This window comes from Phaenicophaeus curvirostris, chromosome 16, assembly GCF_032191515.1.
Source record: "Phaenicophaeus curvirostris isolate KB17595 chromosome 16, BPBGC_Pcur_1.0, whole genome shotgun sequence".
Lineage (NCBI taxonomy): Eukaryota > Metazoa > Chordata > Aves > Cuculiformes > Cuculidae > Phaenicophaeus > Phaenicophaeus curvirostris.
This window is the reverse complement of record NC_091407.1, coordinates 2,715,520-2,730,233: the sequence shown is the minus strand read 5'-3', so window position 1 is coordinate 2,730,233 and position 14,714 is coordinate 2,715,520. Positions and strand designations below refer to the sequence as shown.

The 14,714-nt window shown below is 42.3% G+C and overlaps 1 protein-coding gene across 1 annotated transcript; it reads left to right on the top strand.

The window, feature by feature from the left end:
* Positions 1–41: 41 nt before the first annotated feature.
* Positions 42–13,132, top strand: CDR2 (cerebellar degeneration related protein 2). Its single transcript, XM_069870515.1, has 5 exons — positions 42–292; positions 5,711–5,823; positions 10,302–10,450; positions 10,696–10,860; positions 12,081–13,132. The coding sequence occupies exons 1-5, from the start codon at positions 214–216 to the stop codon at positions 12,946–12,948; spliced, it is 1,374 nt and encodes a 457-aa protein (XP_069726616.1). The 5' UTR covers positions 42–213; the 3' UTR covers positions 12,949–13,132.
* The last annotated feature ends 1,582 nt before the right edge of the window (positions 13,133–14,714 follow it).

Genomic DNA, 14,714 nt, shown 5'->3' with positions numbered 1-14,714 from the left:
CATTGGCCCCGCGCGGGGGGAGCCGAGGGCGTCGGGTTTGAATCGCGGGGGGGACGGGCGGCCGCCCGCCCGCTTGCCACGTTGCGGCCGGCGGCTCCGCGCGGCCCGGCCAGAAGGGGGAGAGGGTTCGGCGGAGTCCGGAAACGCTCGGCCATGGCCGGAGGCGGCTGCTGAAGGAGAGGAGCGGCCGGCGGCCGCGGGGGGAGCGGCGCGATGCTGGCCGACAGCCTGGTGGAGGAGTTCGAGATCCGCGAGGATGAGCCCTGGTACGACCAGCAGGACCTGCAGCAAGGTGAGGGGGCTGCCCGGGGAGGGGGCGTGTGAGGGAAGGGGCTGCGAGGGGAGGAGGGGGCGTGTGATGAAGGGGCTGCGAGGGGATGAGGGGGCGTATGAGGGGAGAGTGTGCGGGAGAAGGGGCTCTGGCGAGGAGGGCGTGTTGCGGCGAGGAGGGCGTGTGATGAAGGGGCTGTGAGGGGAAAAGGGGCGTGTGAGGGGAGAGCGTGCGAGGGAAGAGGCTGCGAGGGGAGGGGGGTGTGTGTGAGGAAGGGGCTGCGGCGAGGAGGGCGTGTGAGGAGGAGCGGCTGAGGGAGCTGGGGGTGTTTAGCCTGGAGAAGGCTGAGGGGAGACCTCATTGCTCTCTCCAACTACCTGAAAGGAGGTTGTGGAGAGGAGGGAGCTGGGCTCTTCTCCCAAGGGACAGGGGACAGGACGAGAGGGAATGGCCTCAAGCTCCGCCAGGGGAGATTTAGGCTGGACATTAGGAAAAAATTGTTCACAGAAGGGGTCATTGGTCCCTGGCAGAGGCTGCCCAGGGAGCTGCTTGAGTCACCTTCGCTTGAGGGGTTTAAAGGACGGGTGGACGAGGCGCTGAGGGACATGGGTTAGTGCTGGATGGGAACGGTTGGACTCGCTGATCCAGTGGGTCTTTTCCAACCTGGTGATTCTATGAATGCGCCGTGAGGGGAGCGGGGGCCGCGGGGAAGGGCCGCGGGTCCCCCCTCGGAGCCTTTCGGCGAGCGCTCCCGGAGCACGCGGCGCTGCTCGGCCGGGCACGGGGCCGTTATGGAAAAGGTTGAAGTTTTGATTCTTAAAATACACGAATAAGGACGCCGCGTGTCTGTGGCGGCCGCGTGTCCCCCTGCCTGCGGGTAACCGAGAGGCGAAGGCTGCTCTCGCTCCACGGGCGAGGAAGGAGCCGCAGGAACGCACCGAGTATAATCGCGCTGAACATCATCACGGACAAGATATGGAAAGAAGGCGCGATTTCCTTAGGAGCTCGGGGCCGTTTACAAGTGGTATCGGTTTAGTTCCGCTTGGTAGCATTAATCCCCAGTCCGTCTTAAAGGCCAGCGCCAAGCTGTGAAGTGGCACCTGCAGAGCTACCCCGGCCTCTGGGTTTTGGCTGTTGGATTCAAGCCCATCACTTCTTGGGATGGTTGGTGCTGCTGTACTGTCAACGATAAAGAAAGATCCTTCCAAAAGCTTTCCTAGCTAAGCAGTTTCCACCCCGAGATGAGGCGATCTGACAGCAGAAACTTTTTTTGAGACGGGACTAGGTCTCTAATTGTATGCTTGGGCTATAAAATAGGTAACTGCTTGAAAGCTCTGTTTAAGTGCTCCTCACTCGAAATAGGTGTTTTCATGGCTCTAGGATATAAACCAATCAATTTAAATAAGGTCCTGAAAGTGTAGTTTGCTGGGAAGAGAGTTGAACACGATTGAGCAGTGATTTTTTACACTGGTGTTTACGGGGCAGAAGAACCTACAAAGAGGTTTCACAATGTATGGCAACTGACTTGGTTTCTTATTGATGTTTTTTAATTAAAGTTTTTAATTAAAATATACAAAACAATCACCATTTGGCTCTCTGCTGTGAGCTCTTAAGAAAGTGTGTTCTATTCTAGAGGTTAGTGTATTTTCAGAGTTGGTTATTGCCATCTCATTATTTGAGCATTTACTTCCTGGGGATTATCTCTTCACAAGGTTAAAAGGAAGTGACCGATAGCCTTGCCAAAAGGGAAAGGGGGAAAGATAAACTGATGGGCAAGTTGAAACGCAAAGAATAAATTCCTTACACAAATGTTTTTTAAATGTTTTGTTAATACTTTATTCCTGGAGTCCAAAGACGCTCCTCCTTCTTCTAAGACTAAGCAATTAGGTTTAGGATTGGGCTTGATGCTCTTAAAGGTCTATTCCAACCTAAACTATTCTGTGATTCTTTATGTAAACATAGTAGTAGTAAGATTGCTTATCAAGGTCTCTTTAAATTTTTCACAATTCAAACAACTGCTGCACATTTAAAAGCTGGGGGGTAGGTTTATGAGAAAACCAGTGTTGTAAAACATTAGGAAGCATCGTGAAACAACGTTGTAGTCCTTGCCAGCCGGTCTTTGAAACTTAAAATTAGGGTAGGTCTTGAAAAACTTACAGTCTTTGTATGTACCAAAAGCTTTTGACTTGACAATGGAGGTGGGCTTTTCTGGCATGCTGTTCATGAAAACACAGTGCTCATGGAATTCTTTAAGGATGGGGATAGTCATCCTTCTGCAACGTCCATATTGTGCTGCAGTATGCTGACCTTTGAAAAAGAATTCTTTTAGATGACTGCTCTTTTTTACATCTTGCTGTTACTCACTTTAACAGAACGGAGGGTAATCTGAACATGGAGTAGGAAATGTGAAGCTAAGTACAACATTTAAGGTATCCATTTTGCAATTAACTAAAATTTAACCAGGCTTTCTTCTGTATCTTGCACTACTAGCAGCCTTTTGCTGTTGACAGGAACAGGTTTATTTTACATTGAGAATTCTCTGAATCATGTTGTTATAAGACTTAAGAAAGTAGAAGAGAAGGATTTTGGTACTGTTTTTTCCCTCAATTACAGCAACACTGTCAGAAGAAATCGTGGAGAAGTGCTGTTATGCAAGGACTGTTTAGCATCACAGAAGACCTATCACTGAAGTCTTGTTTTGATTTAGAGATTTCTGATGCAACTATTAAACTCCAGTACAACCGATCAGATTCACTAAAATGGAGATCTGAAGATCCGCACGTATGCAGTTTGCATTATTAAAAACCTCTCTGCTTACATCTTCCTGGTGAAAAGGGAAAATGCATGTCTGTGGCAGAACTTAGCTGTTACTTTGCATAAGTTTACAACAGAAAATGCAGTGTGTGCTTCTAGTACTATATGTAGAGTAACAAAGAAATATAAATTGGTTACCAATCCAAATTGTATTTGGAGAACACGTATATTGTACATCTGACTCAAATTTTGCCCTTCACAGGGTTTATGGCTACTTAACAATGTAGATAAATGGATGCAAAGCAAATTCTTAATTTTGGAAGAGGTCAAATAGTTCTTGCTCTCTCTACAGGTAGGAGTTAAAGTTTTATGGTGTTCGTGAGCTCTTCCACTTGTCTTGTTGCCCTCAGAAACAAATTGCCTTAATTACAAAATAGAATGCTTCTTCCATAGTAACTCATTTGAGCTTCTGCCATTCTAATGAACAGAATGAGTATGTAAATATAATTACATGAATTCTATGATTCACATTGTGTTCGAAGTACTATGTGGTATGTGCTACTTGATTTAGTAGATGAGGGGGCATTTAAGAACGAAACTATCAATTCCTAAATATACTTACACATCAAAACAAACTTTCACTTTGGGAAGGGAAATGGCAGCACATAATGCCATTATGCATTCCGTCTTTAACATAATCCTAAAGCCTTTCTAAAGCTCTTATTCTACTCTATTAAAATAAAAGAATGGACCATTTAGTCTCTGCCTTGAATGAAGCCAGTATTGTTGACTATCTTTAAAGATTGTGACTCCTAGTAGAGATCTGTGTAGTATGAGAACTTGTGAATTGGGATTCCATTTTATATAAGATGATAGATTCACTGGATTTGAAGACTACAATATTCTGTAATATGACAGAACAAACAGCTTAGTGTTTGACTGGGAGTTATTCTGCCCATGGGTAAACAAGTACACTCTCCTTTTAAAAATGGGAAAAACAGAAGCAGGACACCTTAAAGTTTCCTTACCCAAATATTTTAAACCTCAGTTCTAGAATAGGTTGTGTTTCTTAACAAGCGGTATTACAATGAAAAAGCTGTGTGAGGATAAGCGCCCTGTGTGGCTTCTAGTCAGACATCTTTTGAAACTCTGAAGAACTCTGATGCACTGTAATTTGTATTAAACAATTTTTGTGGCATTTATTCTAAGAATCCGACCTTAAGGTAGGAAACAATGCCCTGTAGCTGTAAAGAATACCACAGCTGTTGTTTTGCTAGACTGGGACATCTGCAAGTTAATAGGCAGATGCTCCTACTCACTTGTCCTTGTAAGTCTGAATTTGGTCTTTGGCTTACGTGTGTAGATGCAGTAATTGTTTTGGACAGGCTGCCAAACTGAAGGTTAGCACAAAACAGTCTTAGAACAGTGTTCTATCTAGTACAGCGACCAGTGATAAGATAATTGGGAAAGGGCAGGAAGGAGGGAAGATAACATGTTAATACAAGGGCATCCTAGTCAAACGAAAACAGAATGTGTTTTCTCATCTAGCTACAACTACTGATGGCGCAATACATGCCTCTTGTATTTTTAATTTAAGTCTTCTTGGAGGAAATCTTAAGTTTTTCTTGACTTTTCTTCTGTCTCTTTCCCAGTAGTGATGCTAGTTCTATGTGAAAACTAACAAGATTGTATTGTATGCATGCAGGAAGCAACCTGATCATGGTCTAGGTGGCGAGAAGGAGGTGGAAAAATCAGAGATTTTTAGAAATCTGTTGGATTTTTAACATGTAATACCCTGCACAGAGTAACCACGGTTTTAGCAATGACACCAAGATTTACTTCTTTGTCGCATTATGTTAGCTTTTAAACTACGTGTGTCATCAAACATAATAATATGGAATATCTAGCAGTACCAATGCTGTTGAACAAATGTCAAGCTTCCCTCTAGAAAGGAACGGAGTGTTCAGATGACTTATTTCTTAATTTGAAACGACTCCAGTCACTGCACCCTGGAGGTAACTGAAGATGACTGAAGTGAAATTGAGATTAACTGCCTGAGAACGAATGACATTTTAAATGATGTTTTGGAACAATTCTTGCCTCTTAGGTTTTTATGAGCTTGAAAAGCAGAATAGCTACATTTCTTTGTCAGTTTTATGTGTTTCACCATAAAAAGCACCTGAAACTTTTATTTGGCACTTGGATCCTTTATGACCTGAGCTCCTTGGTGAAGGGGTAATGGGGAAGAACAATAAAGCAAGAGTGCAGTCAGCTTTGGCCTGGGTCTAGCCTGGTGAATGTTTACAGGGTCTTTGTGGCTTATTCTTCTGAAGCGCAAGTGCTGGAAACGTGGTGAAGTGTAGCTAATGGGAACCTTGGATAGAGATGCTGGTGCAGTACTAGGCAGGTTGTGGAAAGTGAATATGGCTGGATGTGTCTGACCTGGGCTGAAGGACCAAAGGAGGAACTAAGGAAGCTTTATGAAATAATAACTTCTAGGTTTCAGGACTGACCCAGACTTGCATTATAGATGGTACAAGCTAGCTTTCTTTTTGGGTACTGGAAATAACTTGGAGCGGTTGTTACACCAATAAAACCCCACTTCAAGTATTGGATTAAAATGCTTTAAAATTAGGTTATATCATTGGCTCTGTAACTTCACAAAAACATGATTTCTTTGTTTAGATCTTCACCTTGCTGCTGAGCTTGGAAAGACGCTACTGGACCGTAACACTGAACTAGAAGAATCTTTACAGCAAATGTATGCAACAAATCAAGAACAATTACAAGAAATAGAGGTAAGTATTTAAGGGATCCAAGTTTTACAGCATCTAGGCCTGCAAAATAATAGTGCATAAGTTGAGATTTGAATTTCTTGACATCTGATGGACACTTCAAAGAAAAATACTGCAATCTTTAACCACATCTGCTACTGTGAGAATTTGAGAAGCTGGATAGGCTTGATCATAGACCTCTTTGTCTGATTACCCGTAGTTGTTTGCAATTAAACTTCATGTTGGATTTGGCTTGTTTAATGACAAACGACCAGTATTTTTCCTTTTGTACAGAAAAGTTACTTTGGTTATTTTATTGCTAAATCTTGCCAGGTACAGTGACCTTAAATTATATGATGATAAATAAATTAATAATTTGTATCATGATATGAAAATTTTAGTGGTTACAGCACTGAAATTTAGATGCTTATAAGTGCAGGAGGGCGATTTAAGTAAAAACTGAGGATATGTACTTCTGCTAAACTGAGCTGTGGTAAAGGGAGGTAAAGTCTACCCCCTAAAACCACCCCAACCAAAGAACCAACAAAATGCAGCAAAAACAAATAGTGTCTAAATACAGGATGTAGTATAGTATTGTTCTGTATTTTCCAGGGGGGAGGAAAAAAATAATTCAACCACCCTTTCAAATGCACTTATCTTTATGTTACTTGATGGGAAAACCTGGCCATTTTTTGGCAATCCTTTCTTCCTTTCTTTGTTTCTTACACTGCTGGTGTTCTTGCAGACCTAGCATTTGTCAGCATAATGAATGTTTTCAGCTATGAGACAGCAATGCATGGTCTGTAATAATTAAATTATTAAATATTCAGTACTTCACTGACTGACAACATATTGGAAACGGAGTCAGCATTTCAGCTTGGTTCTGGATGAACTGCAGGGAAGAGGCTTTGACTGCTATATACTAGATTATTACAAAATCCGAGTTCCTTTGTGCAAGCAGTACTTAACGTAGTTATGGATGGTATGTGGATTTTGTACAGCTGCAACTTAAGGCTTAAAACAGTACTCATTGTAATGGTAACAGGTACCTTCAAGAATCCTAAGCTTAGTACTTACAGATAAGTAAGTGTCTTTAAAGTAGTCATGTTTACACAAATGCAGCATTTTGGTTAGGTGCACAATTTGGCTCTTTTCTTTGATGTGTGCTAAACATCATCTTAGTTATCTTATTCATTCTGTGATAGTATGGTTGTAACGTCTGATATTTTAGTGCCACAGCAATACAAAAAAAAAGTATTTACTTACGCAGACTTAAAATAAATCATTGCCATGAATAGTTTTTATAAAAAGATTAATTGTTAAGATCAAGAGAGGACAAACACTTCAAGGTGCTATACAAATACAGTTCTACTTAACTTTCAACACCTGTATGACCAACCATGTTTAAGGAATTGTTTAACACGGCTACAACATACCTTTTGAAATAACACAGCATAAAGTGATAGATAACTAACCTGGCTCATTGAGTGTAGCTACTTAATAAGCAGCTGTATTTTAACACTGTCTTGAAATATGGAAAATATCTTATTGCTAAGCTGCATTCACATATAGAAATAGTCTAGTGCCATTAAAGAAGTAATATCCTGTTGGTTTAAGCCAGTTTATTTACTTAAGCTTTTTTGGTGGGTTAATGTTAATTGACTACATGAGAGACCTTCAGCACCACGAAGTGATCGGACGTGTCCTTCCTCCAGTTATCTGTAGTTGGCACGTTGCAGGGTCAAGTACTGTCTGAAGTTGTCTGAACATACAGTGACGGGATAATTTACTCTCTAAATATCTTGCTTTGCTTAGGCAATCAAAAAACCAGATCATGACTTGTGCAATACTACTCTTTGAAGGCCTTATCTGATACCTCTTTCTTCCTCTCCCCCAGCATAGGTAGGAGTGGAAGTTGGGTTGTCCCTCTGAGAGTAGAGGGGGAGGTGGGAGAGCAGTTTTTGTGACACTTCTGACAAACAAATAGTGCCTGCACCTTTGTTTGGCCAGCTTACTGCGAGTCAAAGAACCTGTAGGCTGTATTCCTATCTGTTGTAATAACATACTGTCTCCTCAGTTCCACCACCTGTCTTATCTTTTCCCAGTGCAGTTTAAAAGGGTTAAAGCAACTCAAAGCACTTCATTTGGAGTTCTGCTCCAAAGTAGTCTGTCTTTCGTCTGGGTTTCTGGTAGAAAAGGGAAAATCAAATGAAACCTTCTTCAAATAAACAGATGAACCTCAAGATGGAGGAAATGAATATATTAGCTTACTGGCACAAGGGATTGTTGCAGGAACTTGCCAAAATAAATGGGAATAAAGTTAGCATATGCAAGGTGCAGTACTGTCTAGCTGGTAAAAGCAGTTCAGTCTGTTATTTCCTATATTTCTTTTGGGGACTGCAGTATACCCTGCTGCGCAGCATACATATGCAAGTGGCATATCCAGTCTCTATGCTTAATTTTACCTAATTTTCAAGTGCTTGTCTCTAACCTAAAGCTAATCTTTTGTCTGCTCCTGTAGCTACTCTGCTGAGTTTCTGACCTGCCTTTTCAGGGCAGTATATCAGTGTAAATCTTTGGGGTTTTTCTCCTATTAATTCACATCTGACAGGTAGCAAAGTCTAGAACTGGCCAAGAAAACATTCTGAAATATGGCACTACCTTGTCTGCACTGGAAAGAATGGGTCAAAGGCTTTGTGATGCTTAAGATTACATCTAATACATTAAACGCTAACATATTAAGCGTTTTACAGTCTTGGATCATTATATCTGACCTCTGTGCTGACACGTGTGCCACTAACTAATCATTGTAGATGTAATAAATGCTGGATTAAAAGGGCAACTTCATTCCTGTCTGAATCTGTTCTCAGCAGTCGGACTTCAGAAATACTGACGCTTTCCTTTTATCGTGTGGTGGAACGCAGGAAACCTCAGCTGCTGCTTCATGTTAGGTGCTCACTTGCTGGGGAGCTGGAATAGTGAACTTCTAAAGTGTGTATTACTTCATCTTTCCTTTGTTTTGGTTGCCTGGTTATACCAGGCCAACGTGACCCCGGCACTGAAGATATTGGAGATGCAGGGTGGAGAAGATGGTGCTTCACCTCCTCCGTTCATCTAAAAGTTGCAAAAGCCCTGTGTAATAAATGGTAACATCCAATTCTGGCACCAAAGCCTTGGTTTCTGTGCTTAGCCACCCTTGTGTTGCGGAAGAAAACCTAAAGATCTCTAGCTCTTTCCAAGAATAACCAATAGGGAAAGTTAATCTGAAACGAGTCACATTGAGATTCTGCTGCTAATCCATGTACTATTTTTGTGTAAATCCTCTGTCATGTGCGCAAAGGCTACAAAAGGATCTAGCCAACTGCTATCATGTTGATCTTCTAGGAGTCTGTATGTAGCAGTTATTAGTCCTAGATTAACTTATTATCTGTTCTTAAATTGCCTAAAATGTAAACCCATCAATCTTTTAATGAGGTAAAAGGTTAAGTAGAATATTAGAAGTTTTGAGTATGTAACAGGCCTCTGTAAAAAGAAGTAATTCTGCCTAGAAGTCTGCTGGATGTTCCTTTTCAGTAAGTAGCATGTAGTGATACAGAATACATTGCAAGAAATAAATTCTAAGTAAGAACAAAGTATTTCCAATTTAAGGGGTTAGATTTTTTTGTTCAACTCTGTCCACACTGCTGTGGATTTTTAGAACTGGATCAGTCTTGTCCTGGGGGGACAATGTAAGTTGCATTAAGAGCTTTAGGCGATTGTTAACTGCTCTTAGCCTTAGAATTCGAAGCTTTCTGACACGTTATTCAAGAAACTTCACAGCCTGTGTTGTTAATTGTAAAGCTGGAAAGGATTAGAATGAGAATACTACAGGCAGAGTTCTATTTTTTAAAAAAGGCAGGAGACCCTTATTTGGTATTACAGTAACTGAAATAGCTCCCTGTGGGTAAATAAAGATTGACTTCAATAATTTGATTACACTTCCTTGACACATAGTAGCCCACATACTGTCTTAAGTGTGACCACAACCTACATTCTGTTCTGTTGACCCTAATGCTGCTTCAGAGTGGAAAAACATAGGTCAGCCGAAAAGAAATTTAATTACGGATGGTGCCACCCTATTGGGGCGTTTCAGTTTTAATGCTAAGAAAACTGTTGGGTGAACGCTGTTAGAAAATTTCTGTTGAGGCCCACTGCAACTTCTAGAAGGACTAAGTGGATAGTTTGGGACTCTGAAGTCTGGATTCACGGCTGTATCAGTGACAACTGCACTACAGCCACATTCAATCCAGACGGTTTGGGTACTGGGAAAAGCCTGGCTGCAGCAAGAACAGATGAATGCAGCTTGTACAACCAAACCCAGCTTCTCTGGATAAAAGGCTGGTTACTCAGCCTGGCACTTGTGAAGCTTGGTAGTTTCTACATGAATGTGAACAGAAAATTAGAATAGTAGTCCCATCTTCGTGTTTTGAGTGTAAACTAGTAACAGCGATACTGTCTTGCAGTACCTCACAAAGCAAGTGGAGCTCCTGCGTCAGATGAACGATCAGCATGCAAAAGTCTATGAACAGCTGGATGTGACAGCAAGAGAACTAGAAGACACTAACCAAAAACTAGTTGCGGAGAGTAGAGCTTCACAACAAAAGATACTAAGGTAACAAATTTCTACTAGATGCCCCCGCCCCAGAGCTGATAATGTGAAAAAGAGCAGCTACTGGGTGGCTGTCACTGTCTAGTGGTGTTCTACAATACTGTTAAATCAAAAAGATGTTTTTATTTAAAGGTCTTTTGGGACCAAAGAGCAGCCTTTAGAGAAGAAACTACAATGAGGAGATGAGAAACAGTCACGTCCTTGACTAAGCACTCAAATGTTTTTAACAGCAGTCCTTCACCTTTTAGCTTGACAGAGACGATTGAAAATCTGCAAACACACATAGATGATCTGCAGCGACAAGTGGAAGAATTGAAGAAGTCTGGAAGAGGCCGGATGAGCCACGAGAGATCTGACCAGCCAAGATCAATGCATAGTTTCTCATGTTTGAAGGAGCTGTATGACCTTCGCCAGTAAGACTTTTTACCTCTTGTAGCAAAGAGAATACTGAGATTACATTAAACATAACTTTAAAAACTAAGACACAAGCACAGATGCCAAACAAGCTAGTGGAAAAACATGCAATATTCACAACAAAATATCAGCACTGTCCTGCACTGTGTGGTGTTGCCACTGCTTCCAGTGCTTCTAGACCACAATAGTCTTTGCGGAGAGGAGCTGCAGGTTTCACTTTCTGTTTTCAAAGGTTTTCTCCCAAAGTCTTCAACCATATAAAATTGTAGCCTAGAAAGATTACAGCAATATGCACCCTACTTTTTTCAGTCAGATAAAAGCACACACACGTCTCATCTGAAAAGCAAGCGTCCTAAATGCTAAATATTTTCATTAACATACCTTTTCCTTGGATGTCTGTGGATATTTTCTTTTCAAGGGAGGCAGGATGCCTGAAATAGCTTTCCTAAACTTACGCTCGTTAAAATGATGCTTAAGCTGGTAAAATGGTGCCTGGAGCTCTGGGCTGCTTTTTTAATTTAGAGCAGTTTTACCCAGCTGAACTGCATTAGTGTGCCTATCAGGACAATCACCTGGGGTAAAAGCTTAGACTGGCTTCAATCCTAGAAGGTAATTTCACAACTGAAGCACCTCCACAGACAGGCAGAACAGGCTTGTGTGTCTGGGCTGCAGCCCTACAAGGAGGTAGGCTGTAAAATAAATCTGCACATCCAAAAATGTTATTTCTGGACAATTCAAACGACAAGTGGAGTCCTTCAAATGGCCAAAGGCTTGGGGAAATACCAGCTTACAGGACTGCCCTGGCAGTTTTGAAGCTTGTTTCCACAATCAATAGTGACAAAAGCGATGAGAACAGAGTACAGCAGAAAAACTCTTGAGTGTCAAAGTATTGCATGATGCATGGAGGCAATGTTTATTTAAACATAAAATTGTAGATGCGGTTATTCAGTAAGCTTGTCTGTAACTTGAAACTATTAATGAGCTGCCATTCTGCTTAAGCTGAGAGTCTTGATTTGATAGCATATAAGTATTTACAAACTCTGTTCTGATTATAACATGGACTGATAGGTTAGTAAAATGACTACTATGTATACTTCGAGGTGTGTTTAAAGAGTGCACAGAGTTTGAATCTGTCATTAGTTACCCAGGACAGGAAGACTTCAGGAGGTGTGGTCAGCTGTACTTCCTACGTTTGATAACACTTACTTTGTTTCTGCAGGTATTTTGTTTATGATCACGTGTTTGCGGAAAAGATCACTTCGATGGATAGTCAGCTAAGTCCTCTAGAAGAAGAAAATGAGAATTTAAAAAAAGCAGTTACAGTTCTGCAAGCCCAGCTTAACGTAGAAAAAGAGAAGAGGATAACAATGGAAGAGGAATACAGTCTTATGGTAAAAGAAAACTGTGACCTTGAACAGAGGCTTGTTGATATAGACTTATATCGGGCTCGTGCAGAGGAGTTGGAAGTGGAGGTAGCTGAAATGCGACAAATGCTTCAGTCAGAAAACACATTCCATAATGCAGAGAAGTTGGTGCCAGAATCCTTTTTCATTTCATTCAAGGAGTCTTTAGAAAGGGAGCTTGGTCAGAGCCTGGCAGATGATGGACTTCTGACTGTATCGGAGCTTGAGAAGAAGGCACTGAAACGGAGCAGCAGCGAAACCTTCCTAAGCAGTGCTGCAGGGGGAGACATTCTAAGGGGCCACGAAGAAACGTGTATTAGGAGAGCTGAAGCTGTGAAGCAACGAGGGATCTCTGTACTTAATGAAGTTGACGCTCAGTATAACGCTCTGAAAGTGAAGTACGAGGAACTTTTGAAGAAGTGTCAGATGGATGAAGATTCTTTGAAACACAAGGCTGTGCAAACACTGAAGCAGTATTCCAGAGACCTGAATGTGGGGAATACCCAGTATGAGCTTTCAGCTAGCAATCAAGAATTCACAAATGTGGAGCTAAGTGACTCTCCCACAAATGCTCTTCCTGAATATAAAGCACTCTTCAAGGAAATTTTTAGCTGTATCAGAAAAACAAAGGAAGAAATAGATGAACACAGAGCTAAGTACAAGTCCCTTTCCTCTCAGCCGTAATACTGGGTAGGCTGATGACCCATTTTCTGTCGATGACTGATCTGTTAGTCAGGAAGGGGAAAAACTTGATACAGATGTCAGAAGACCCCCTTGTATTTCTTGAGCACTCAAAATGAATGTTTTGGATTGGCTTGTAGACTGTAGTTAACAACCTAGTTAGTTAACAGCTAGTCTCCCTATGTAGCAGTAGAGTTAATGTTGTTTAGCACTGTCACACAAACTAGCGGTTATAAAGCAAATGTCATGATCTTACTCTCTAGCCAGAGCAGTAACTGACACTCGTTTCAAAGTTAAAAGTTAAGAAGTCCATACTGTATTTCTCAGAAGGAACCGGACCAAAGCTTTCCTCTGGTTCGCAGTGAGGATCTATCCCTGTAACTGCATCTGTGCAGAAAATTAAAAACCAGAGCCTGCCCAGGGTGAGGGGCAGCCTCTCCTCGAGTGTCGAGCACGAAGTCAGCAGTCTTGCTGAACTGGCTCTGGTAGGGAGGGGGAGAGCTGGCGCGGCAACCTGCACTGTGCTTGGTTTAAGCTACTACCGCAGTTTCACGTGCACTAAGCTCTCCCACCGATTACTATAGATGTCTTCCTACCAGAAAGGATCTGATGTAAAGTTTGTGTGGCTTTTTAGATATGGTTTCTTATGTAGGGCACTTTGTCTAAAGGCAAGATACTGTGAATTGATGATGTATGTTAGTTGGGACCTGCAGTTCTCTGGTGGAATGTCTGCAGAGTACATCTTTATGTGTATTTGGTAAGACAGAAAGTTGCAGTTTAGCTATTTAACTTTAGTAGTAGTGTTGACGTAGCAGAATAGCTTTTAATCTCGCATACCCCAAACTCCCAAGTGCTTGAAGGAGATGGGCCAGGTAAAACCCTAGCGTATAGTTTCGTCTGTCGCTTCCAGTGTCGGCGTCTGGGCCTGTTCCGTGCCGCCTGGGGGTGGGAGGACAGACACAACACATCTCACTGAAAACAGGGGCCTGCGTGCTCCTTCTTTCCACTCCCTAATAACAACTCATGGGTATTGAAATTCTGCAAAACAACACGGAGAAGTATGTTCCTTAAAACTGCTTCAAAGTGTGAGGAAACAAAGGCTAAGAAATTAAGGGGGAGAAGGGACAATGAAAGGTGGCATCGTTTTCCTTATAAAGGGTCTCACGGCTTAGTTTGGTCAGCTGGTCTTGGGAACAAACTTCCTGCCCATCCGAATTGCTGCGATTGTACCAAACATCGACACAGAATGTTGTTTCTCAGCTTTAGTGCAACTGCTGTTGCCGTTCTGCCTGCCTTATGCTGTACCCCACGAAGCTCGTGCTCAGCTGTCCTGTCCTTCACTTGCAGTATTAAGACTTCACGTTGTGGGAGTTTCTCTACAGCGTACTGCGTTCCGAGAATTATTTAAAAATGGGACTCTGACTCTTGTGTATCTAAGCAAATACATAATGTGGTCAAGCTACAGGTGTAACCAGCAACGACGCCCATCTGTGCCGGTCAGGATACGGTCCCCTCCGTGCAGATGGGACCTGCCGTGTTTCCTGCATAGCTCGGATGGGGTTCCCATCAAATTTGTATTTTATAAAGGTTATGCTACATGGGAAAGAATAGGCCTGCCTGGGATAGAAATCCAGAGCATCTAAGTAGTTTTTCCTCACTGTTGCAGTGTTTGTCAGTGCTGTTCAAAAACAGGGATGGGGGGAGGCAGAAAAGCTGCTGTTCTGCCGTCGGGATCACTGTATTGTCACAGTATCACCACTGTTCCCCTG

What these genes read in the sequence shown, in the direction of transcription:
- CDR2 (XM_069870515.1), top strand. Translation starts at nt 214, where the DNA reads ATGCTGGCCGACAGCCTGGTGGAGGAGTTCGAGATCCGCGAGGATGAG. An exon ending in CCAGCAGGACCTGCAGCAAG is followed by an intron (nt 293 to 5,710) that starts GTGAGGGGGCTG and finishes TTCTTTGTTTAG; the next exon opens with ATCTTCACCTTGCTGCTGAG. An exon ending in TCACAACAAAAGATACTAAG is followed by an intron (nt 10,451 to 10,695) that starts GTAACAAATTTC and finishes TTCACCTTTTAG; the next exon opens with CTTGACAGAGACGATTGAAA.